Source organism: Marmota flaviventris, chromosome 5, assembly GCF_047511675.1.
Source record: "Marmota flaviventris isolate mMarFla1 chromosome 5, mMarFla1.hap1, whole genome shotgun sequence".
NCBI classification, from domain to species: Eukaryota; Metazoa; Chordata; class Mammalia; order Rodentia; family Sciuridae; genus Marmota; species Marmota flaviventris.
The window spans coordinates 147938461-147966033 of NC_092502.1; the positions used below are offsets into that span (position 1 = coordinate 147938461).

The 27573-nt window shown below is 40.3% G+C and overlaps 1 protein-coding gene across 1 annotated transcript in view; it reads left to right on the top strand.

Moving 5' to 3' along the window:
• The window catches only part of Egflam (EGF like, fibronectin type III and laminin G domains), a 179787-nt gene that overhangs the window by 59331 nt on the left and 92883 nt on the right, over positions 1-27573 (top strand). Inside the window, exons 3-6 of the mRNA XM_027936295.2 lie at positions 2346-2455; positions 3831-3914; positions 16432-16549; positions 17621-17756. Of these exons, the coding sequence (XP_027792096.2) occupies positions 2346-2455; positions 3831-3914; positions 16432-16549; positions 17621-17756 (448 nt within the window). The remainder of the gene's footprint in view (positions 1-2345; positions 2456-3830; positions 3915-16431; positions 16550-17620; positions 17757-27573) is intronic.

Below are 27573 nucleotides of genomic sequence, written 5' to 3' on the forward strand. Positions count from 1 at the left end.
TCTTCTTCAACGCCATCCATTTACCTGCAAATGCCATGATTTTATACTCTTTTATTTCTGAGTAATATTCCATTGTGTATATATGCCACAATTTTTTTTATCCATTCATCTACTGAAGGGCATCTAGGTTGGTTCCACAGTTTAGCTAGTTGTGAATTGTGCTGCTATAAACATTAAACTGTGTCCCTGTAGTATGCTGTTTTTAAGTCCTTTGAATATACTTAAAAAATGTCAGTAGTGCCAAGGTTAAGAAACTGTCTTAGACACAGAAATTTTGCTTTAAGAATTTACCCCAATTGAATGACAGAACATACTTAAAAATTTATTCAATCTTTTTTTGGGAGAGCAATATCAGTGGTTAGTAAAAATTGAGATATATGTATCTCATTATGTTTTCATAGGTATTTATCTTAGAAATATTTGAACATGTGTGCAAAAAGGAATATGCCAATATTCTAAATGTACATGCATGCTCTATATAAGAGAATTTGGGGACATAAGACCTTCCATGACTCTTTTCCTATGATCTTATCTTCCTTTTGGATGTTGTCTTTTCTGTGGATAGGGTAGTATAAGAACATCGCCCAGGATTCCCCCAGGAAGTCATTTTCTAGTTAGGAAACCAGAAAGGACTGATCCTTCCTCTCCAGACCCTTGGTTGAGCCAAGAGGAAGCACATGGTCTGAGTTTAGCCAATCTTATGGGACTTTAAATCTTGAACTAATGCAGAACCAGAAAGCTCACTGAAGTAGTGAAAGTTGTAGGTGTGGGGGGCAGAAGAGAGCTGTCTCCTGGTCTCACAGTTTCTAATAAGTGACAGAATTGAGCCTCTATTACTTGGTCTACCAGAGGACTTTGGGTTTGATTTATTAAAAACGTTGGTGAGACAACTGATTACTTACTCAGTAAATAATCAGAAAAATCTGAGGTATATCTGGAGACTTTTATAAAATGTATGCAATATCAAGTTAATACCACATAATATGTGGGGTTAATTGAGAAATTTCCTCTGCTTTTTTGAATCATTAAAATAAATTTGAGTAATAAAAACACTCCAGTGTAATAAAGAAAAGAACATTGGTGAGCATCCCTGGTAACAAATTTGCCCTAGTGCAATAAATAGATATATTGGATCTCTGTGAATTGCAAAGTATCCTAATTGATATGCAGGAGAATTGTTTGTTGTCATTAAAATAAAAAAGCACAACAACACATTAGTAAGTGGAAAATCGCAGTGCAGAACATTCGCTCATTTAAGGAATGTTCATTGAGCCCTATTGCTTACTAGTCTCTGTATACTGATCAAGGCTGACCTGCCCTCATGGACATTATTTTAAATGGAAAAACATGAGAGATATATTGTTTGACAACAGCAGAATGCCAAGTTCTCTTAATTATGGCACATGCATTTCAGGGAAGCATTTATGGCCATTAAACATAATGATTTTAATGACTGTAAATTAAGTGAAATAAAATTTAAAACTATGAGCATATATGTATAAGTACATAATTACTACATTATAGTTACAACAATTCAAAGCAATAAAAAACACACAGAGAATCAAACAACTTTTTAAAATGTGGTATGTAATCCAAAGGAGACATACCAAAATGCCAATAGGACTCATCTCAGAATGATATGATCTTTTTGCATTTTCTAAATTATGACAATTTGCATGTTGCTTTAGAGTTTATAATTATAAAATGGTTTAAGACAAGTAGACAGTAAAATGTTTAAAAAATGTAAATCTTATTTTATACTTAACCATATTTTTAAAATGTTTCATTATAATAAAATTCTAGCTATATAAGCAGACTAATGCAGAACCAGAGACAGCTCTCTCCTGCCCCCAACACCTACAACTTTCACTACTCAGGAATTTAATCTTCAGTGATTTTTTTGGTTCTTCATTAGTTCAATTATAATTATATATTATAATTATTATATATATTATATATTATAATATATAATGGGTAAATAAAAATTCATTGTCTTTCTTGAATCCATTTCAAATGCCTAGAGTCAAGTCATGTATGTCTGGTCTACAACAAACAAAATCTTGCTTTCTGGCCCTTTACTATTAGAACTTATGGAATGGACCAAGGTCAATAGTGGGGCTGATTTCTCTACCAGTGACAGGTTGGGAGGGGATAGCAAAAATTTTGTGAGGTCAACTGAGAAAGGGGTGGCACATCAGAGGGATGACTGCATTTCTGGCCTGTGGAGCCGTCTTTAAGCATGTTTTTTTTTTTTTTTTTGTGAGTACACACTCTTAAATCTTGTGTAAATATACTGATGGTAAGATGCATTGATCTTTTAACATAATTTCTTTGTTTGGGGGCAGGCAAGGTGGGGCCTCCTCTTGACATCAAGCTGGGTGCCCTGAACTGCACAGCTTTCAGCATCCAGTGGAAAATGCCACAGCGTCCTGGAAGCCCAGTCACTGGATACACTGTGAGTACATGTGGGGATTTCTGCAGTGGGCATGTTGGGGTGACTGTACATGCTCCCTATCTTTGTACCTCCTGAACAGGTTGAGTATGCCTTATTCAAAATGCTTGGGATCAGAATTGTTTTGGATTTCTGACTCTTTTCATATTTTGGAGTATTTACATATACATAATAAGATGTTATGGGGATGGGACCCAAGTCTGAATACACAATTCATTTGTTTTACATACACCTTATGCACATAGTCTGAAGGTAATATTTTTAGTGGACTTGCATTTTGACTGTGATCCATCACATGAAGTAAGATGTGAAATTATCTACTTTTGATGTCACATCAGGCACAAAAAGTTTCAGATTTTGAAGCATTTCAGATTTCAGATTTGTGGATTAAGGGTGCTCAACCTGTCTATGGCCTCCTTACTACCAGCCCTCTCATATTAATAACCGCCTCATTCTCTTCTGGTGAAACTATAAGAAATATTTCAAGGGCATTTCTAAGACCCCTGAGAATGACCTCTGCATTAATCAGGATCTATCCAGTTCTTTCTCTGTGCAGCAAAGGAAAAATATAAAGCAAGTAGAAGATATGGTTTCTGCTATCCAATTGCCTAATATCATTGGGAGAATAATACAGAAACCTGAGAAATCATAGGGAGTCACTGTGGAATGTTATCAATAAGTACAAACAAATGTATGAACTGAATTAAAGATATGGTCAGGCAAAGTGGAGGAGGGAGCATAGAAGGTACCCTACAATTAGAGGCTGAAAAATGGGCAGATTTCGGTTCTCCAAAATGTTTTTGTTAAGTAGTATTATTAAAAATAAACCAAGTTTTAGAAGTCAGGGTATTTCAGATAAATATTTGGAGTTCTGAAATCTCTGAGACATCCAGACAGTTGGACACACTGATCCCATATTCTTATGGGACACCAAGCCCACTGGAGATGAAGGACCCATCTGAGATGGGATGAAAGCCCTCAAGTCTGACCAGTCCCTACAGACTCCAGTTCACCATCAGCAAGTATTCATCATGACCTCGTCCTCTGGTCTTCTTAGAGAAACATATTTCTGAACTCATGGCATATCAAATATGGGAAGATGCAAGATTACCTGATAGGGTCATGGTTTGGGGAAATAGGAGAGGAGCGGGGTCCAGCCCCCACTCCCTCTTCACAGATACGTTGTCTTCCTCCCGGCCTCTGCAGGCTTCTGAATTTGCAACCCCACCAGGTATGTCTGATGTTCATTCCCACAGAACTAGTAACTAGTGGGGTGGCCTGATGCACCTCAGAACCTGCTTCCTTTGTGAGCAATTCAAACCTTTGATCTTGGAGAAGTAGGGACTCTGTTCTTACCAGGTGTCTGTGTCTTTTCAAGGTCTTTTACTCTGAAGTCGATGCAGATAAGTCCCTGCAGGAGCGGTCACACAGTGTGCCTCTCAGCCAGGATACCCCAGTTGCTGTGAGTATGTCCATGCTGGTAGCCCCTCAGAACACCTGGGCCTTGTCATTGGGGGGAGAGTCAGAAAGATTTCTAAGTTACTACGTGAGCTGCCATCCATGTAATAATCATAATGAATGTCTGCACAGTCCTTTAGAATTTCCAAACGTCTTTGTGTACCTTGCTTCTGAGATCTGCCATCTATCTTTCTAGAAAGGCAGGCATTTGATAAAAGAATCCTGATGCAAATGCAGGACTCAACCCCATTTTGTCATGAGAGGAAACAGTGACCTTATGGCTATTTTCCCCCCTGTTTTCTTCATAAAGTTTAATTTTGATTTTTATTTTGTTGCAATTTCAATAAAGCTTTAGAAATAAATATAACACATTTGTATCTTCCCAACTGCCTGGAGACACAATGCAGAAGAAAATGATGTAATTTGAAATGTATATTCAAATGGTCTAAGTTGTTTATTTTCCTTGTCAAGCTCAGCATCAATTGTCAGCTCTTCCTCTGTTTCTTTTGTTTCCCTTTAAGGTCCCTCTGGGTAACGTCTTGCCTTAGGCATCTTCTGGTTTCTTTTCTTTCACTCTCTTCCTTCCTTATTCTGCTACTATAACCTCTCAGCTGGAGTCTTTGAGGGGCTGTACAAGGAGTTACAGCAGTGCCCGTAACACCATTCTTTTTTTTTTTTTTTACTTTTTATTTATTTTTATTTTTATTTTTTTTTAATTTTTTATTGTGGGTTGTTCAAAACATTACAAATTTCTTGTGGTGGTGGAGGCAGCAGAGGCAGTGTTTGTCTGTCCTATTTAATAAGTGCCTGCTAGGTGCAGCCCAGTTTGAAAACTATTTGTCATCTTTGATAAGTGGCTATTACTTATTTAGTGTCTGTCACCCACCAGGCTCTATCCTCTCATGCTTTACATTTGTTTTTCCATTTAATCTTCATGACTATCCTATGATCTCATCTTACTAACAGGAATGCTGAGACTCAGAGAGGTGAAACAATGTCCTCAAGTCATATATTAGTAAGAAATAGCATCTACTGTAAACCCAAGGCTGATATGTCTGAACTCCAGAACTAGCTAGTGACCCATAAAGAATGGATGCACACTTCCAGCTTGCTTGTATTTTTATGGCATGCTTTTAATCTTGATCTAGACTTTTGTTAAGCAGTCCTTGTTAGCCTCAGAAGCTGACAGCCCCAGCCTTTGTGGTCCACACTACCATAACAGGGGAGATTGGGTTGTCTAGGAAACCACAAACTTGAGGTTCCCTGTCCTCTTGACAGCTCTGGAACTTTCCACAGATCCACTGACCTCAACCAAAGGGTCAGCATTTTCCCTGGAAGTGCCCATAGCCAGCCCAGCCTTATGTCCTGTGGAGTCACAGCATCTCAGTGGAGGTATTGAGAGTGCAGGGCTAGGGATGCCATGAATTTGGGACAGTACTTCTGAAATTGAAAGCCTGTCGTATGGGATCTGGGCTGAAAATTGACATCTCTGTGAAAGAGACTGCAGGGAAGTGAGAAAATAGGGCCAGGAAGGAGACCAATACAGTGGGTTTCCAGATCTGCTTTTTCTACTTAACATGTTGCAAGTTTGGCCAAAGCCACTTAACCTGCCTAAGCTTCCACTTTCTCCCATGAAAGGAGATAATACAGACTGTTGCAAAAAACAAATAAAATCATATATGCGAAAAGTCTTTCCTAGAGTGTAAAAAGGCCTTACAGATGTTAGTTACCATTCCTGATGACATTTATGTTAAATATATTCTCTGTTATTTACATCCAGTCATTAGCATATGCTGTGAAATTCTAGCATTTATCATCCTGCTGATTTCAACAAACTGGCACAGTGGTTTCTACATGTCTAGCATGAGATAATTCACCATCCCTATTTTGGGGCAAACATTTAGTCTTATTGGAAAAACCACATTCATACCAATAATGCAATTAGAGAACAATGTAAGACATATCAACTGTCACTAACATGGCACTTACAGTCTTTTCCTTCCTAAAGAAGAAAAGATGAGTGTAGGACCAAGCAGTCCAGAGTTAACTTAGGGCTGGAAATAGAAGCAAGGAACTTTCTAGAAAAGCAGGTGTGAGGGAGGGGCATCCCAATGGGAGGGAATGGTTTGAAGCCCAGGAATGAGTGTGCGTGTGTGCATATGCCTGTGTGCATGTGTGTTTGGTTGGGGTGGGGGGAGTTGCATGTATACAGCATGGAGAGAGGAGGTGGTAACTGGATGTAGTACAGTAAGTCAGGGAGAGAGGACAGCCTGACAGCAGAGTGGCTCTGGGTTTCTGTGTGCTTTCAGATTCCCATATTACATCCAACCAGCTGGGTAACCTTTCTGGGCCCATTTCCCATCAACAAAATAGGGACTCTGATAGTATCTGTGCCACAGGTGGTGGATCTGTGGTTCCCAAGCTGTGCTTCAAGGAGCCCTGGGGCTCTGTAGCAAGCTCACAAGGTCATTGCAATATTTAAAATTTTCAAGGAAAACAGCAATGTCTGTGTGAACTACTGTACTAACAAGTTGTTTGGCTAGAACTACTTAACAAATGGAATTGTTAGGGGCATTTCTTTTGGTCTAGAGATGCTATGAGAGTGTTATGTTAGAAACTAAGTGTGCCATGAACACAGAAGGTTCGGGAACCTCTGTACTATATCCTACCATCCTTAGAATACAGATGTTGTGTTAAAAGAGGTGATGGATGTAAATCCCTCAGCATAGTACCAGGCATAGAATAAGAACTAGATAAGTGCTTGATAAAATTCACATTGCATAGATGTGTGTTTGCTACCCTGGCTATAGCTAAAGAGAAGGGGCAGGTGCTGTGGGTTCATTTCAGTCCTGATAGTGTTTTCTCACTCTTTCCCCCACCCCCTCTCTCTCTTTGTTGTTGTTCTCCAGGTACAACCTGATCAACAGGCAATTTTTGTAAGTGTGTTTTAGGAAATCCTGCCCCAGTGCAGAATTTGGTGGGAATTTCATTAAAATGTTGAATTTTGCTGCAACCCCTCACACTGATTAAGGCAGTGGAGAGTGCGTCTCTTGGGCTAGCAGGAACTTCTGAGTGCACTAGGTATATTTTTAATCTTTTAGAGAGGAACTGCTTTTATCCTTGTGTGTGCTGCTTCACCTCACATGGCAGACTAAGGTTAAGAGAAGCATCTTTAAAGGTTGAAGTAATTTAAGCTCTGTTTCAAGCCTAGGTGAAACTGATTGAAAAAGAGAGAAAATGTTAAAACTAGTGATCCGCACCCTGGAGGCACTCTTCCTTCCCTTAACCTCTCCTTTCTTTACTCCAACAAATCCAGATTGTCTTTTCCATAAAGCAGGACCCAGCATCTAAAAATGATTGATTTGATTTTTCCAGATTAAATGCCAAACAGGGGATTGGATTGACAAATGGTTGATCTGATTAAAATGATAAATTGAGCAAAATAACTTGGTTTTTAATGTGGAATTCTGATGCATTGTTGGATAATCTGCCTTCTAGAGGCTTCCAATTTGGTTAGTATTTCACACGCTCTGTATCTTTTGTCTTAGAAGAATAGCTTATAGATGTCATCCTGGAAAACAAAATAGTAAAACAAATCAGATCATTTCATAATATTTTAGAGTTAGAAATAGAAAAGGATGTTGAGACTGGTGGTTTCCACACTTTTTGATCATGCATACCATCAGTTAAAAAAATATTTGAACATGCATCAATGTATGTATATTTATGTATTTATAAATTATACATATACCACTGTACTAATATATTATGTACATTTTTAAAACCCACAGAATTTTTTAAAGGAGGAGATAGAATAGAAATAGAAAGTTCTTCTGTTTTCTCCTGGCATCTAAGTAGATTGTCTCGTTCACCCAAGGTAGAGGCACCATCCCTCTGCTCTGTTACCTGTTGGTCTTGTTGACCCAGAACAGTGATTCTGTTTGGGTCTATCCAAGGTTAGAGAGAAAAAACTTATCCAGGAATCAGAAGACATTGCATCTAGTCCCTGCTTTGTCGTTAGAGCAAGAGTGACCTTGTCCAAGGTCACTGAGCTCCTCTGAATCTCTTTTTGAGACTATAAAATGTCAGGATGGATTAGCAATGGTTCCTGACTGGAGATATTTTGCAAATGTGTGTGTCGGGGGGTGGTATGGAATATGTGTGGGCATTTTAGTGGACAAGCACCAGGGATGCTAACTTCCTGCAATTCTCAGGACAGAGGGAAATTTTTCCAGCCCTCAAATCTAACACTTCTCCTGCAGCAAAGCCCTGGAAAATGCTCTCTGATTTCCTGTAGGCACTTGAGAAAACAGAAATCCCTACAAGTCCTTCCCTCTCTGCTCTGCATAGGCTTCCTCAGAGCTGCTGGAGAAAGGACTCCAGGAAGATGTCACTTTTCTATTTCTCTGGTATCTTCCATTGAGTGGATTCTCAACAGCCTCTAAGAAAACCTTGACTTGTAGAGTTACTGTGAAGTTGAATTCATGTTTACTATTTATCAATGAAGCTTACATAAGAAGAATTGAACAATTTTGATGTTGAACCATTTCCCCAGAGAGGATAAATGGCATTCCCATTGCCGCCCAGCAGAACCTGGATCTCCTGGCTTCTAGTTCAGTTTCTACTCACTTCCTGACTCCTCTCAGCTGTGCTCATTGGACTAGTGGGTAGGACAACCTTTGCTTCATTTATGAAGCCAAATGATCTAGGTTTTCAGCTATAGGAGAAAATAGTAGCATATAAGTACATAACACTGAGGTCCAAACTCAGGGTAAGAGACAAGTTCAGAGCCTTTCAATGTGGTTTCATCAATGCAGAGTGAAAGGTATTTGGTAAGGAATATTCGCGTTTTGGGGGATTTCTATGTGACTACCCAGATTGGGTAGTGAGGATACAAGTCTTGCAGTCCTCAAACTCAACGTAATCGTAATTTTAACAGGATATGCCTTGTGTTTCCCTCCTGGGACCCTTTGGATATTATTAGGGCTCCCCTGGTGGCTTCCCTGTGCCTAAGGCTCTTTCCATCCATTGTTTTGCCAACTCCTTGTGACCTTGTCCCCAAGGTCCCAAATGGCTCACGATCACATCTACATTCTAGCCAATAAGTGATGAAAAGAGGAAAACAAACACGTGCCTCTTCCTTTTAAGGGATAATTCAGAAATTGACCTCAGCATTTTCACTTTCAAAATATTGGTCAGAATCTAGTCACATGGCAACACCTGGAAGAAAGGAACACAGGGAGTCTCCAAGTGGCCACATCCAAACCAAATATAAGAATTTCAAGTCAAGAGTAATGAATACTAGAGGATGACAAGTCATCCAGGTCAGACTGTGACTAGAGGGAAAAGACAGTTGAACTTGAACTTTGGAAAAACAGGCTAGCCTGAGAGTTAAATATACTATATCTTGACGTCGGGCTTAGGAAACAGATGAAGTTGTGGTATGTCTTAGGATGTAAAGTAGACTCACTGTTGCCCCTAAGGACAGTTTTATAAACTGTTTGGATCTGGTTTCTTCATTTGTGAATTGGGGAGTACAGGATTGACCTCTTAGGGCTCTCATTAGGATTAAAAGAGGCAATGATGTGCCAAAATCTTATGAATTTCAAAAGGCTACATAAATTTGAGCTATTACAATTATACCAATTATGAGATGAAAACTTGTTGTTATGGCAACCTGTGACAAAGGCAAGAATCCCGGGGAATCGCTCACCTGCTTCAAAGTTGCTCGAACTTCCTCCTTGGGCTCAGTGAAATGACTTGCCTCGATTGTCTTCCCCAGAAGCAAATCCACTGATTAAACAATACCTACAAGGGGTGTTGGAAAGACAAAAGAGGCAAGTTTGGTTCTGAATTTCAGAAATGTGTAGATAAACACAAAGCACGGTTATTTTGCAGCAAAGTACCCAATTTTCAAAAAAAAAAAAGAAGAAGAAGTGGGGGAATGTGCCAGGAGAGACAGTTGAATTCATCTGGTCTCTGGTCCAGGACAATTTCTCTCACTCTATTTCTCACCATCTTGTGTGGAAATAAAGTGCAAAAGACATAAACATCAGGAGTTGTTCTCAAACTTCTACAAGGCAATAAAACACTGTTTTTTTAAATTTGAAAAAGAGCACATTCCACATCTTCTACAGTTTGATGCAAGTCTGAAGCTATAGTTGCAAGACATTCAAGGACAGAAATGTGAAGTTTTGTGGAATTGTGTGGTATTCGTCTAAAAATTCCAAAGGTTATCTTAAGTTGCAATATAACAAGGGGCTCCCCTTGGGAGGAGAGATCTTAAAGTGATGACAGTTAAATCATTTGGACCCAACTCATGGCCCCAACTCCTCTATACTCTTCACCCTTGAACCCTCATGCCAATTTGCTGGCGTATAAACAGGAAAAGACAGGCTGGGAACCGTTGGCTCCCGGGAGGCCCACCCAATACCTCTCACCTGGCTAAGAGCAACATTGACTTTCCACATGGTATGAACAGTTCAGGTGTTTTAAATCTATATGTGGAACAACTAAAAATATAATTTTCCTTTTTTCAGTGGTAAGATTTACATTTATTGTACATTAACTCCACATTTATAAAGTAATCATAATCTAGTCTTCGGTGTTTATGATAAGTGACATTACTTAGTGTTTCTCATCTGGTATTATCCAGTTAGACCTTGTGCCATGGAGTCAAACTGAGAAGGGTGAGAATCCCCATTCTGTAAGTTATTACACCAATATCCTTCAGTTAATTGTGAATTTTTCAGAGCTTTATTTTTCCACTTCTGTAAATAAAAATAAGAGTGCCACCAACTTCAAAGGACTGAGGAAGATTTAAATAAGGCCATGTGTGTGAAAACACCAAGGGCAGAAAAATCACCCCTCAAAGGGTAGTTAAGGATAGCTAACAAGCTATGTTAAATTTTTGAGTTCTTTGTATATCCTGGAGATCAATGCTCCATCTGAGGTGCAGGTGGCAAAGATTTTCTCCCGTTTTGTAGGCTCTCTCTTCATGTTCTTGATTGTTTCCTTGGCTGTGAAGAAGCTTTTTAGTTTGATCCCATTTATTGATTCTTGGTTTTATTTCTTGCACTTTAGGAAGAAGGAAATCAATGGAGATTTGGGCCTACTTTTTCTTCTAGTAGGCACAGGGGCGCTGGTCTAATGTGTAGGTCCTTGATCCACTTTGAGTTGAGTTTTGTGCAGAGTGAGAGATAGGGGTCTAATTTCATTTTTATTACATAAGGGTCCAGTTTCCCCAGCACCATTTGTTGAAGAGGCTATCTTTTCTCCAATGTATGTTTATGGAGCCTTTTTCTAGTGTGAGATAACTGCATTTATGTGGATTTGTCTCGGTGTCTTCTATTCTATACCATTGGTCTTCATGTCTGCTTTAGTGGCAGTACCATGCTGTTTTTGTTCCTATAGTTCTGTAGTATAATTTAATGTCTGATATTGTGATGCCTCCTGCTTCACTTTTCTCATTAAGGGTTGCTTTGGCTATTCTAGACCTCTTGTTTTTCCAAATGAATTTCATGACTGCTTTTTCTCTTTCTATGAAGAATGTAATTGGAATTTTATTGGGAATTGCATTAAATCTGTATAGCGCTTTTGGTACTATGGCTATTTTGACAATATTAATTCTGCCTATCCAAAAACATGGGATATCTTCCTATCTTCTAACGTCTTCTTCAATTTTTTTCTTTAGTATTCTGAGGTTTTCAGTGTAGAGGTCTTTCACCTCTTTTGTTAGATTGATTCCCAAATGTTTTATTTTCTCGGAGGCCATTGTGAATGGGACAGTTTTTCTAATTTCTCTTTCAATTGATTCATCATGGATGTATAGGAATATGATTGATTCATGGGTGTTAATTTATATCCTGCTGCTTTGCTGAAAGCATCTATGAGTTCTAGAAGTTCTCTGGTGGCGTTTTTTGGGTCTTCTAACATATGTCATCAGCAAATAGGAATAGTTTGAATAAAGAGAGGATTCTAAAGCAAAAGCCCACCAGAGCATTGAGTTGGTGTGAGAGTGTGTTTTGCTGCTTGAGATGAACCTGGAGTGGCATTTGGGAGAAAATAAGAACAGGTTCTTGGATCCACCTGCTCCCTTGAGACCATTCAACTTGACATAATCCCAAGGACAGAGGTGGAGCCAGGATGCACAGATGCCAGGAGTAGAGCAGGAGAGGAGCGATGAAAACAAGACTCTATGTTCAGCAAAGACCCCTTGTGCAGCTCCATGGAGAGAAGATGAGCAGGAGGGAGAGAGATGCAGATTGGAGACACCTGCTCTCCAGGATGCTGTAGAAATGACTCAGTAGGGAGTCACGGGGCCTCTATGAGGGCCTTGGAGTGAAAATGGAAAATGAGAATGGTCTAAAAGTTGTGGTAGAGATAGACCACAGGAAATCGTTCCTGTCTTTGGAGTTAGTTACTCCAGGGCCAAGGGCAAGGGTATTATCTTAGCCTGCTTTATGTTGCTATAACAGAATATCACAGACTGGGTGATTTATAAAGAAAAGAAGTTCATTGGTTCATGAAACTGAAGGCTGGGAAGTCCAAGGTCATGGCCCTGACCCCTGCTCAGCATCTGGTGAGGGCTTCTTGGTGCATCACAACACAGTGGAAGATGGAAGGACAAGAGAGAATGAGAGAAAGGAGGCGAAGGCACCTTTACAACAAGCCCACTTTCTCAATAGCTAATCCTCTCCCTCCATAACTAGCCCACTCTGCATGGCCATCCATTTGTGAGGGCTCTGCCCTCAAGACCGAATCACCTTCTGTTAGACCCGTCTCTCAACACTGTTGCATGGGGACGGAGCTTCCAGCGTATGCACTGTGGGGTCACATTCAAACCACAGCCGATACTGATGCTCTTGACAAGATGGGTCAGTGCTTGAAGCTGGTTTCTGGATGAGGTAATCTGTTTATATGGGACATTTTGGCTCTTGGTTTCTTTCTTTTATTTCACTTCAGTTCATTTATTCATTCATCAAAAAGCATTGCATGAGCATTTGCTGTGGGTCTGATAATACTATGCTAAGCTCTGGGATGCCAGAGGAATAAGAACTGGCCTTCTACCCTGGAGTGGGTGGGGAGAAGGTGACAAATTAACAGACAGTTACAATGTAAGGTGAGTGGTGTGAAGATTGAAGTCCACCAAGGACGCCCAGGAGGCACAGAGGAGGGGCACCTAACCAGACTGGGGCTGGGGTTAGAGATATGAGGTAATGTCTCAGCTGAATTGAGTCATGAAGGATGAGCAGGGTGAGCCAGGCAAGAGTAGGCAGAAGGACACTTCATGTAGAGGGAGCAGCAGGTTCAAAGGCCCAGAGGCAAGCGATTGAATGGCATAAATTTGGGTCCTGCCAAGTTCTTAAGTATGACTAGAATGTAGAATACAAGAAAAGGAGGTGGCATGGAAGGATGTTAGAAGGATACACAGGGGGACACAAATAGCACTATTCTAAGGGTGTTTTAAAGTTGAAAGAGTTATGATGGGATTTAAGATTTATAAATATAACTTTAGCAGAGTGTGGGGTCTAAACTGGAGTACAGGCACTTTGGTGGCAAGGAGCCACAGGGCCCATTGTCTGAATGTTGAGGATTTGGACTTGAATGGCTTATAAGAATGAAATGACATAAACTTTCAAGTGATACGAAAAAATAAAAAAAGGTGGCAGCAACTGAACTGGTAACTGATTGGATGGATGGTGATTTGGGAGGATGAATGAACAAAGAGAAGGCAGTATCAAGAATTTCTCGCTTGGGTAAAGTGACATAGATGAAGCAATGTTTTGTGATACTTTTGCTAGTAGGGGGAGGAATGAGGGGGTGAGCTTTGGTTGTGTGGAACTTGAGCTGCTTGGTAGTCGTCCAGTAGAGTTGGTCAAGAGGCAATCACAAATGCTTGCCTGGAGGTCAAGAGGCAGAGCAGGAGGTGTAGACGCTAGAGGTGCCACCACAAAGGTGGTACCAGAAACTCAGGGTGTAGGAGAAGAGTTTGCCCAAAAGTCTACAGAGGGGAAGAGAAGATGGTAAGGGATGAGCTCCTGGGAAAGACCAGCTCTCCAAAGGACAGCAGAGAGAGGGGAGAGAAGGATAGAAGATACTAGAAAGCAGCAACAAAAGAAGTAGGAGACCAAGGAGGAGCGGAACCCTGGTTTACAAGGAAGGCCAGAGATTTCAGAAGCTAGAGCAGGCAACAGTATGGAACGCAGCAGAAAGTCAAAAGATGATGTTGCATTGGATTTGTTAAAGAGTTGTTGTGGGGGCTTTGGTAGGAACATCTCAATAGGTTTGTGGAGGAGAGAGGCCAGATGGGAGTAAGTGGAGGAGGGACTGAGAGGTAAGGAAGTGGAGACATCTTTTGGAAGATGTCTCTGAGGGGAGAAACTAGGGGTGCATGTGTGGTAGGTAGGGATGATTATTTTTGAGATGGGAGTGATTTGAGCAAATTCGGAAAAATCAGGTAGATGCAGGAGACGTTGGAGATACGTGACAAATAGAGGGGAAGAAACAGATAGGTCCAGAGCTCAGGAGGTGAGCTACCTCCTAGACCAGTGGTTCACAAATCTGGATGCCCATTAGACTCACCTGGAGAGCTGTAAGCAGATGCCTGGACCTTGTCCCCAGAGATTTTGATTTAAGCAGAATGTATCGGAGCCCAGGCATCAGTTTTTATTTATGTTTTCAAATCTCTATTTACATTTTCAGATCTTCTAATGATTCTAATGTGTAGTCAGGGTTTAAGAACTACTGTATTAAATTTTGACAATTATCCATTGAATGCTTTCAAAACACTTTTTATGAATTTTCTTAGCTTTCTTTTGCAACAATGAATGTTTCATTACCTGCAGAAGACATTTTGAATAAATATGTTACGCCTGCTCTCAAGTGGCATACAACCTCATAGGAGAAACAGTAACAATCTGTCATACAGGTCTCTTATCTAAAGTGCTTGGGACCAGAAGTGTTTCAGGTTTCCTCCCTCCCTCCCTCCCTCCCTCCCTTCCTTCCTTCCTTCCTTTCTTCCTCCCTCCCTCCCTCCTTTCCTCCCTCCCTCCCTCCCTTCCTTCCTTCCTTCCTTCCTTCCTCCCTCCCTCCCTCCCTCCCTTCCTTCCTTCCTTCCTTCCTTCTTTTTTCTTTCTTTTCTTTTGTAATGTTTGCATATACATAGTGAAATATCTTGGGAATGGGACCCAAGTCTAAACATGAAATTTACTTATGTTCATATGTACTTTCTGATCATAGCCTGAAGGTAATTGTATGCAAATTTTAGTGCACATGTGTTTTGACTGTGACCTGTCATCTAAAGTTTGATACCAGGAGAAAAATTCTAAAGTAGAATTTTTCTCATGGTATCAAAACAGTGCTCAAAAAGTCTTGGATTTTGGAATTGGTAGTTAGGAATGCTCTCTCTCCTCCCTCTCTCTCTCTCTCTCTCTCTCTCTCTCTCTCTCTCTCTCTCTATATATATATATATATATATATATATATATATAATGTATATATATATACACACACGCACACACACATATATATATATGTATATATGTGTGTATATATATATACATTATATATTTACTATATATATATATATATATATATATATATATATATATATATATATATATAATAAATTAGTGGCAGAGCATTTAATATGGTGGGATCTCCAGGCCTGGATGGTCAGGGAAGATGTCAAGGGGAGGGCTTGAGTCTCAGAGTAGATGAGCAACCCAGGTGAACAGAGAGGAGCCTGGTCTCCACACACCTAAGACAATAGTCATTGTTAGCTGTTTCTTGAGTCCATTCTCCTTACCAGCTCCTGGACATACATTGTTTCATGATGACCATGTAAGATAGTTGGTTGTATGTCATATCTGTTTTACAGAGGAAGAAGCTGAAGCTCATGGGATTTGATTTCAAGGCCACAGCTAGTAATAAGTGGGTGAATCAGGGTTCAAGGGCAGGTTGGTTGACTCCAGGCTGGCTCTTTTTCCACTATAGTGTGCTGCTACTTCTCACTGAGGAGGCCCAGGCTCCCACCTACTCTTTAGCACTATAGGCTTGGGGACACAGGATAAGTTCACACATCCATCCATCCTTAATACCAATGTTTCTCAATGGAGGGTCCCTGGACACACAGCAGCAGCATCACCTGCTATGAGACTGAACCCTAAGCATCTGCAATCTGAAAATGAAAAGAAAGAACTGGGGGAATCCAACTCTGGGAAAGATCATTCCAGCAGCCTCTAGTCTGATCAAAGAGTTCGAATATTGACAGCAACATTTGATGATGTCAATGAGCCCTGGTATTAGTACAGTGTATAGATTCCATAAAGGTGACCCTTCAGTCTTGGGAATGTTATGGTGTTTTCCTTTTAGCAAATTCTAAAACTAGGCCAATTCTAGACAAAGCAAAGTTCTAAACATTTTCACAGGAACCTCAAGATGTAAACCTTATGGAAACTATAGGGTTTGCCCAAAAGGAATTCTGACCTTTGGCACCTTTCTCGTTTGATTATTGACAGGAAGAAGTGATTGGAGATTTGAAACCAGGAACTGAATATCGAGTGAGCGTAGCAGCTTACAGCCAGACTGGCAAAGGGCGGCTCAGCCCCCCTCAGCACGTTACCACGTTGTCCCAAGGTAAAGCAGGTTCAAATTCATTCATAACAGGAAAGTGGTGGGCTGCTAGTCATTCGTGCCTTCATTCAGCAAATCTAGTAGGGACCCACTGTGTGCCAGGCACTCTGATGGGCTCTGGGAATTCAGCAGTGCCCCCAACACCAGCACAGACCTCTTAGAACTCAGTGGGGTGAGTCAAGATGCTATCTAATGAGTGTGTCCTCACAGGCTGTGAGAAAAACACAGGGATGAGGGGAGGGATCCCTGAAAAGACGATGGCTAAATGGAGAACTGATGGGCTGATAGGAAAAAAGGAGGAGAGGAAGGGGAGTGAGAGAGATTTATGTATAGGCAAAGAGAATCCAAACAATGGTCACTAAGGTGGCACTAAGGTGGATGCTGGGGTACAAAAGCAGGTTGATGGCAGTCACTGCTCATAAGGTGCTCTTGGTAGAGAGAAGAAAATGGTAAGCAGGTGGCACCCATGCTTCCCCAGCCAGAGTTACAGAAGTGCTTACGTAGGAAGGTGGGAAAACTCTTCTGGACCCAGGCAATACATGAGAGGTATGAAAAGCTGGAACCCACCATGACCTGGATGGGAGGATCACCTTTACACAAGAGGAAGGCATTTCCCAAATGCCCTTCCATTGCTTTGTATCTTCTTATCAGCAGAGGAAACACACACACACACACACACACACACACACACACACACGCAACACGTGAATTAGAAAGTAATTTGCAGTAATGGTGAGCATTGAGTTTTCCTGAAGATAAATATCAACTCCAACATGCAAACAGAGACAAAAGGCCACCAGGAGGTGGAAGTACATACCACACATGTCCTAGGGTCAGCAGAACCTAATATGGTCAGCTTTCTATCCAGATGTGCTGGGAAGAGAAAGGAAGACCAGCTCTCATGACTCAGACCTTATGTGCTGAGCACAGTTGTGATTTGTCAGTGTGTGTTTGTTTTGGATTTTGAGGTTGTTGTGACCAGAGATGTTTTGGTCCTGGGAAGCACATTTTTTTTAATGTATCTAACCTCTCTAGAGCTGATACAATCAGCCACATGTTTGTTGTCCTGCCTAGATTCCTGCCGGCCTCCAGCGGCACCCCAGCAGCCACGTGCCCTTGTGGTTTCTGATTCGGAGGTGGCCCTATCTTGGAAACCTGGACAGAGTGAAGGACGCTCCCCTATTCAGTACTATTCCGTGGAATTCATCAGGTAAGTTTGTGTGGTATTTCTAGACCTCAGCTGTTCTGAGAGTGATGTAAGGGTACCAGGCAGGGTGGTCATCTGTAAGTCTTCCATACATGGACATTGTGAGAGCACACAGGCTTGGAAGGCCATACTTACATTCTGACTGGTGCCTATGTCCACACCGCTCTGGTGGTGGGTCATCTGGTAAACCTGTCCCCACTCACCCATCTCTTCTCTATTTCCCTTCCTCAGTCAGACACGGTTCTGAGCTCTGAAAACTCTCGGGGCACCATTACCAACTAGCCTGCCTGCATTTCAAGCTTGAAACTTGCCCTTCTGGTTTTGAAACATATTTGAAGTAAATATTTGATGATGACTTTTCTCAGGGGAGGGGGAAAGCTCTTCAGAAACAAATACAATGCATGGTTTCCTCTGCACCCATATTGCCGTGGGGCAAGTTTCTTGGTTTGATTTCAGCTTTTTTTTTTTTCCCTATAGTCTACTTCTGCAGTGATTTTTATTCAGCTTGTTAGAGGGAAGATGAGTGATTAAAAGTTAGAATTAAAAGTTCTTTAGGCGTAAAAACATTCTCAGTGCAGCTATGTAATTGTGTGGAAGGAAGAGAGAAAGGGAGAAAGGAAGGAAGAATTAACAGTCTAGGGTCTTTCCTCTGAACTCTGGTTGCAGTTTGATTTTGAATTGAAGCAGTGGCTGATCAATGGGTCTGAAAACAACGTGTGTGGAGTTTGCATTCTTTGCATTAAAGATGATGGAGCTCACAGGAGGCCTGCTACTTTATGGATTCATAAAGAGACTGGTGCAGCAACTCATTCCTAAGGCTCTCTGAAGCTGGGAGGAAGGATCCTGCCATGATCTGATTAGCTATGCTTCCTTTTCTTGACCTCCTAGCCCATTTCTTGGTAGTGGAAAACAGACATTGTGTTTTCTTTTTTTCAGAGAAGTGCTATACCAAGTCTCTTGAATGCTTGAATATGGAGCTTGTTTCAGACAGGACTTGATGAATTTTAAGTGGCAGAAACTTGAAAGGAGAAGATGGAACAGTAATGTACTGTCTCCTCCTAACTATAAAGTCCAGTGGCAGATATAAAATCAGGGGACTCTAGAGTTGGGTCACCTCACCAGTCTGTGTCCATCTCTCTGCTTTATTGATTTGTTTTCAGGCAGGCTTTTCCAATAGGTGGCAAGAAAGCTGTCAGACACACAAAACTAGTTTAGTTCACTACTGAAAAGAAAGTGGCTATTTATCCATGCACCAGCAAAATCCTGACATTCATTCTAATCGGTCAGCCTTAGGTCCCATTCCATTCATTGTGGTCAGGATGGGAAGAATCCACAGATTGACCAAACACTGATTTTACTGTAAATATGGCATAAACCTAAAGTTTATTGATTGAGTATTCAAGAGGGTTGAATCCTCAAAGGAAACTGTGGTGCAGTTTCTGGAAATGGGGCAAATAACACTAGGAATTAGTAAAAGAAAGAAAGTCAGGAAGGAAGGAAAGAAAGAAAGATGCCCATTGCAAAGCCCAAACCAGGACTGTTCTTTGAGGACAATCCACAATTCTGCTTTTGATCTAATTTGGCAAGCAAAGCCAAGAATATGCCTAGAACAGGGAAGATTCTAATCTGGTTCCAATACTAGTTAAATATGCAACATTGAAAGTTTTTCATCTATAAAACTTGGAGCAAAACCTAACATTTATAATTTAGTTACACAAGTAAATTAGACAACACCAACAGAACAAATTGTAATCCATTAAAATTTAGAAAAATGCTAAGTGTTTTAATCATAGCCTGGCAGTTCATCTGAGTAACCCCAATAAAGATGATAATTATCACTTAGTATTAATTTTGCACTCAAACATCTATTTTAAAACTTGCTCTATGTCTGGTATATTGATACAAGGTAGAAATGGCAGTTACCTAACCTTGCTTGTACACCTGGAGAGTAGATCAAGGAGTCTTTGGCTTCAAAAACAGAAGAACTGGGAGAGAGTGTTATGATCCTCCACTCTCCAGATACATGGCCCTGGGGAAGTCACTTTCCCTCCTGAACCTCAAAGCCTCTTTGTTTGTGGTGCCCTCAGAAGAAAGGGTGAGGCAAGAATGTAGTTGCAAATAGTTAATTTGGAATCAAAAATGATAGAATGGGGAGAAAGAGACAGCAAAAGAGGACAGATAAGGGCTTGTTACTAAAGTCATTGTTCCAGGTCGTGAGGCCTTCAATGGGTCTTCATTGCACTGCCTTCTCTCTGGAGAATTCCTCTCAGATTTGCCATAAAAAGACAAGCAACATTTGCCCACTGGCTTCTGTTGTTTGAGGGTTACACCAGGAGGTACAGCCTTTCCATACTTGTAGGCCATGTTGGGATGTGAATCACCGAACAGGATCCTGGGATACAAGGAGGCGTGACATAGGCCAGCAGGTGCTTGAGGGTGGACAAGGGCTGTTGGAGGTGAGTCTGAGATCTCACAAAACTGTTCACATCCCAACTGCTGCTGAAATCAGAAATGGGGTGTGGGGAGTGATAAGGGACCCACGGGCATCAACTACGAACTCCTCTCTGCAAAACATGGGCAATAACTTCTTCCTGTCTATAGCGTGTAACGATTAGGAGGATCAAGTGAAGTCACATATGAGAAAGAGATTGGAGGCATTACAAACCTGCAAGAGTGTAAGGCATGTGGGAGTGTTATGCATCTGTACTGAATAATTACAATTCCCTCCAACAAAAATACATTTGAACATTCAGAACTATTCCTAGCATCTGAGGGGCTCAAGGCTCAAACTCTTGTCCATATCTTTAGGTCATTCTTACAAACTGTTAATTCTTTGACATCTGTTTGCCTTAACAAAATACCTTCACAGTGTTCTGGAAGCTAACTCCAAATTTGGAATTCTTGGATTCTTCGGTGTTCCAGATGGAGAGAGCCCGGTCCTGTTTATAGCTCCTGTACTAGGAATTCTGTTTCTATTTTTTTTTCCAGCACACATCGATTCAGTCAAGTTATTGTATCTAAGGACCTCCATTTTCTCATCTGCAATATCAGGCAAATTCAACTCTTTTGTAGTTATTACTCATAGTCTTTGTAAAGTTTTTATACTGTAGACACTCTATCCTGTCTGTTTCCTTCCTACCAAACCCTCATTTCCCTTTTACAAAAGAGAAAACTAAGACTCAATTGCTTAACTTTCTTTGCTATAGTGAAATAGCTGGTAGGGGACAGAATTAAAAGTAGAACTGAATTTTCCCGATCTCAGCCCAGTGTTCTATTTAATGAAGCCCCTGGGTGTCTTGGTGTCTGTGACCCTCCTTCAGAGACCAAAGCAGGGACTCAGCCTGCTCAGAGCCTGGCTGGAAGAGGGAGCAGGAAGCCCCTTCAATCTCTGTCTGCTGTTGTTTCTGAAAGAAGCCTTCACAGCTTGTTGCAGCATTTAATGTTGGGCTGCAAAATAAATCCATTTGTAAACATCTCAGGTATTATCCCATACAGGTAAGCGCCTGAGGATATGTGTTTGGAGAGAGCTTTCCTAGGCTCTCAATCAGAAACTGCTGTTGGTATGTGCCATGGTCTGAATGCTTGTGCTTTCAGAAGCAGGGCCTTTGTGGGTGATTAGATCACAAGGGCAGAGCCCTGAGGAATGGGATTAGTGCACTCATCCAGAGGCCTGAGAGAGCTCCCTACTATTTCTACCATGTGAGACACTGAAAAATTGCCAGCTATGAACCAGAATGCTTAGTAAACAGCTGTTGTACTACATTGTTTAGGGACTGGTGACATGGAAAAATTCCATACATGTTCAGGATAAATATTTTTTCCCAAATATTATAAATCCTCATTAGTTGAATTCATTGACTTGGAATCAACTGATATACAAGACTGACTACTATATTTTTATTTTCTTTCCTTCTTTTTTTTTTTTTAATCAGGCTGAGGATAAAACCCAGGTCCTCATATATGCTAGACAAGTGCTCTACCACCGAGATATGCCACCACCTCTGATTGTATTTTTTTTAATACCAGTTCAGATGGACTACAAAAGCATAGAAGTCTTTTGGGGGGTCTTCAGTTATTCGTTTTTCCTGAGAAAAGTACATGTCATGTTTCATGATGAATTCCTTTGCCTGTACATCTCCTGTGTACAGAAGCACATGTAACAGATCTCTGTGTGAGTCAAAAATTCCTTGTTGCACTTAAGATGCAGGCCTTTTGCAAACCAAGTCTAGGAAATTGTAGAAACTGGTTTATCCTCAGAGGTTATCCTCTGATTTCAACATCCTAATGGGAAGTTCTACCTAAGTTTAGTCACTGGAAAATCAGGCGTCAGTCTTCTCTCTGGCTTGGTGGCACTTATACATCAGTTTGCTCTTCTTACTTGCCATTCAATGGGGATAAGCAATATTAAAGGTATTGCTACAGGATATTCTAACAAAAGTTTTAAAAATACTTAACTGACTAATAAAAGATGAACCTGAGAAATAACACTAGATCATAATCTGGGGGTTCAGCTCTTTATTAGCTAGTTATTATGACGTTTCAGATAGACTTTATTTATGATGATCACTTGAATCATGGCCCTAGGACTAAGCAAGTTTTTGCTCCTCACCCAGCTTCTACCTCCCTCAAGACAGGACACCTCTGGTGTGAACACCCAGGAGTTATGTTCTCAGCAACTGCATCAGAGAGTATCATAGTCTCTGGCTCAGGCAGGATGAACACTTTTAAATGGACACAATCTTCACAGTCTCCCTCAAAATTGGAATGGGAATGATTCATTAGATTCCCCGTTAACTGCAAATTTTTAGTTTTTTGAACGGTAGAAAAAAGATATGAAAGGCAAATTGTAAGCAAGACTGCAGGCTGTAACATATTTTGCAAAGTTTTTAAAACATTCAACTGCTTTTTTTCAAACAGAAAAGTCATGCATTTGAAGAGAAGGAGAATATTTCTTTACTCATGTGATATTGAAAATTTCTTTGTGGGCAGCAAAGTCCCATGTTTATTAAAATAAGAACCAAGCATAAATATAGCTACCTATGCTTCAAAATATTTTGACTATAAATATCTGAGAAATCTGCCTTCTTCTGCTTAAGAATTTCCCCAGGGTAAGTGCCTTTCTCATAAGCAAAAAATATATATATACTATGGTGGCAATGAAAGCAAAGGGCCGGGAAAAATGTTCCTCGTCACTGATGCTCCAGTTAGGGTGCTGTGCCCCACATATGCTATCAATCAGGGCAATTAGAAGTGAGAAATAGTTTTCATTTGACTTAGCTACAATTTTTTTCTGTAAGTGGCACATGACTGGTTAAAAATGCTCCAGAGCTTTGCACTGTCAACTACTGGAAAGAGCAGACTAAAACTTTCAGTGACTGTTTTCAATTAAAAGTTCATTGCTAGCTTATTGGGTACATGTGAAACTTCAAAATATTTCTGTGTATGTTTTAGGAAAACAAGATAAGAAATGTTGATCTTTAAATCTCACCCCAGAAAGTTCTACTAATAAATGACAAGGAGTAATGTTTACCCTCTTCTCCTTTTCACATCTTTCTACCTAAATAATTGCCTTGCAATTGCCTTTCCTAATAAGACTTGCAAACTTTACTTTCATGTAGGTCTGTTTCTTGGCTGATTGCAATGCCTACATATTGATTTCACCTGAAAATCTCAAGGTCATACAGTCTGGGTGATTATCACAAATTTATATTTTTGTCAAAAGTCATTCACCTTTCTATGCCATCATAAACTTCTTTTTTAATCTGCAAGTAACAAATTCAATTAGTTACCTCACAGGAAGCAACCCTGCAAAGGCTGTGAGTTTGGGATTCGGAATGAAACTGAAAGGATTCTGGATGTCCCTTGAATAATTTTAAGAGAAATACAATATGATCTGTCTTGTGGTCAAGGTCAAAAGGTCTGAAAGGAGTCTCAATGCTAACACCACTCAGGTGTATATTTGTTCAAATGTGGAATTGCAAGAGAGATTGCAAAACTGAACTCCAATCCTGGCAAAGTTACTTGATTTCAATCCTCACTTTCCTCGAGTGTAAAATAAGCCTGGACTTTGTGACATCTAAAATCCTGTGACTCTGATGATCTATCATAGTGACATAGGTGAGGCCGTATAGACTGGTGCTTTGACACACATGCCCTTACCATTTTAATCTGTATGCTCTTTTAGTGGGTTATTTAACTTTTCTATGCCTCAGACAGCAAAATAGAAAAAAAAATAATTTACTTTCCTCATAGGGTTGCTGTGAATGCAAATGCTTACAACACTGGTTGTGTGGTAATGCACAGAGTGTTCTGTCCATGCAGACCATCCCTGTTAAGGCTTTCGTGATGGATCTTTTCTGCTTTCCCTTATAGGCATGTTTGTCCCTGACTGTAGTCTTTATGCCTAGGCCCTGTGCAAGGATAGCTCTTCTAACCTCTTTCCTTAGTTAGCTTTGGTTCATCCTGTCAAGACTCCTCCATAAGCATCCCAGGAAGCCTTGCTTGATTACCTTCTTCCACTATTAGATTAGGTTGGGCATACCTACAGCATTTGCATGCACGCTCAGCACATCTGTAGTTAATTACTTGTCCAAGCTCTGTCTTCCTACTGGAACATGAGGGTAGTCTCAGACTTGTTCCCCTTTATAGAATACAGCACCTGGCACTCAGCAAATTTAACACATGTCAAATGGATTCTGGCAAACATTTGTACCCAGGCATTTGTGGGATTGCATGCAGAGAATACCAACAGCTAGCTGGAACCTTGAGTGAGCTGCTTCACCCTCTGACTTTCCTCAGCGGTAAATTACAGATGCTGACAGTGGCCACCTCAGAAAGGACATGATAATGAAAATATGTTTGCAAAGCACCTAGAAGAGTGGCTCATGGAGGATTTTTTAATGTTGGTTTTTTCTCTCCTGAGTCACATGGAAATGTATTGCTGCACTGGAAACTATGGTTTTTAAGTAAATAATTGAAAAAGCATTAGTCACAAGTGGTTAAATGAATCCTTTATCACTGATGTCAGAGACCACAATAGTAACCAACATCCTCTCTCACCAACTGCAGAAATAGAAGCCAGATAATACCCAACACATACACATCTGCACATACACACCTTACCCATGGTCACTGTCATACCCAACCCCACTGAAAATTCCTTATTGTTATTGTTTTCTCATCATAAAAAGGATATCAGTGTGTGGCAAATGTTCAAATAACCTAAATATATATGACTAACTTGAAAGTTCCCACTGTGATTTTATTTCACATGGAATGCAAACTTGTTTCAGAGCTCTTCAAAAATAAGCAAACTGCCAACTTTCTTCATAGAATTTACTACAATATACAGCAATAATTAGGCAAGTGACTGCAATATATAAGAGTAACATAGCCCTGCATTGATTTTCTTGCACCCAAAAGTTAGGATTAAAAATATTTAAAGAATTATTCTCTCTCTCTCTCTCTCTCTCTCTCTCTCTCTCTCTCTCTCTCTCACACACACACACACACACACACACACACAATCACAATGCCAGTGATGGAACCCAGTGCTTCATGTATGCTAAGCAGGCGTACTCTGTCACTGAGCTACATCCCTAGTCCTAAAGGATTCTTTATATGCAATTAGTTAATTTGGAGAAAATGAGGGAATGTGGAAAATGTTCCTGCTTTCTTTTCAAGCAAGTGTTTAGGAAGTTATGCAGTTTAGGTATCAGTCTTCTTTCCCACCATCAACAGAATTAGAAATAAGCAAGAACAGGCTTGATTGAAAGTCAACTGAGGTTTCATGTTAACAAATGGTGCTTCATGAAGACAAGAATTTCCTTTTCTTACCTTTAGTTTCAAACCTTAAGTCTCAGAAGAGACTTCCTGACTGGTGGCTGGTCCCAGAAATTCTGGTAGCCATCAAGTTGCTTTGCCCAAATTCTCATGGAAGGGGTCTCCTGAATGCTTTTTGCAGAAGTTTGACCTACAGTTCTACAAATTGATTCTTTAAAGCTTCAATCCCTTCTACTATGAGCATTCTTAATATAATTCTTGCTCAGATTGAAGGAAGTTGACACAAATTGAATTCTTGTGCAGCAGCTTTGGGAGCCATTTATAAACTGCAAATGAAAAGTGTGCTTTCCTATTGCTCTACCTGGGACAAATTGCCAGTTGAGTTTATTATTATCCTGTTCTATCCATCTGTTTGTCATTTGGTTGGGTTAAACCAACACATAAATAAAGAAAGAGGCTGAAAGCTGAAGGTCAAATAATAGATTTTTTTTATGCGACTACTTAGTGGTTTTGTACTTCTCTGCAATTCATTTCTGTGTAGAGCAAATCCTGCATAAAACCAGTCTGTAAAATCGACAGACAATTGTAGGCTCCTAGCGTGAGAGTCTCTCTCACCCCTGTCCTGTTTGCCCTGGATAATCTATGGGATCATGTCTCTTCTCTTAAAGCAGAGTGCTTAATCTGCAGTCTGTAGATCCCCAAAGGCTCCCTGGATGGAATTCAAGGGGTTCCTGCACTTAGCTGAAAAATAATTATTCTTAGTTTCAGCAACTGAAACTTAGCATTTTCTTCATGAATCAATGCCGACAACAAACCACAGTGGGATTAGCACTGCCTGTGATTTTTGTCACCATTAGAATGATAGGTCTTTTCTTCTCCCATTACAATTGCTGTGCATGTGTCAAAGTACCAGTTATGTTTATCACTACCTTGAAATTATCACAGTGATTTAAATTCATTGCTGGATTTTATTATTTAATGTGTTCATGAATAAGCATATATATGACTATATCATAATTTTTATATTTTTATAATTGTGTTCAGTATAATTAGTTTCCTTGTGATCTTATTTTTTATTTTATGCATATAAACATTTTTATTTTATGCATAGGAAAACATTCATAGACTTCATCAGACTGTCGCAGTGGCACATGAAGGTTAAGGACTGTTGTTTTAGGTCAGGAGTTGGCAAACTTTCTCTCCGAGGATGAGATAAGTAAATATTTTGTACTCGTCACCTGTATGAACTGTCTCAAATACTCTGCCATTGTAGCAGAAAGGCTTCCATAGGCAATACCTAGACAATTGTGTGTGCTTGTGTTCCAATAAAATGTGACAAACAATGGCAGCTGGCTAAAATCTGCCAACCCTTGCTATAGGGCATCACGTTATTTCTAAGACTGAGTTCTGAAGATATCTGAATTCAGTTCAACCAGCATTTATTAGATATCTACTATGAGCATATTTTCATACAAACTTGTATGTGTTGAGTATCTTATATGTGAAAATCACATACAAGAGATTCAAGCATGAATAAGCTATAGTGAGTGTAGCAGGCAGGGCTTGGGGCAAGAGCCTGGGGGAACACATTTGATATCTGAATCTGTTTTTAATCTAAAAAAATCGTATATGACACATACAGGTGTACATATTTGAAGGCTTCTTATGGTAGCTAAGAGGGACACATCAGAGATAACCCAGCGGAGGAGAAGTGGGGAAGCATCCTAAAAGGTATCTGTTAGAGGAAGCCAAGTAAGCAATGGCTTGGAGGCAAGAAAGAAGTGTTCTTGGAACAGCCTGGAGCTGTTTGTGGTGAGAAATGGGTAAGCAAGGGTCAGACTAAGGAAGGCATCATAAAGAGCTTGTGTGTATCCCAAAGGATATTAGGAGCTATGAAAAGCGTTGAGCAAGAAAGGAATTATAGGTATCTGTAATTTTGGAAGATCATGCAATCATCTCAGGGAACAGATAGGTGAATAAGACAAAGTCTAAATGCTTAATGAGCTCAGAGCCTAGACCAGAGGACAGAAATACAAAA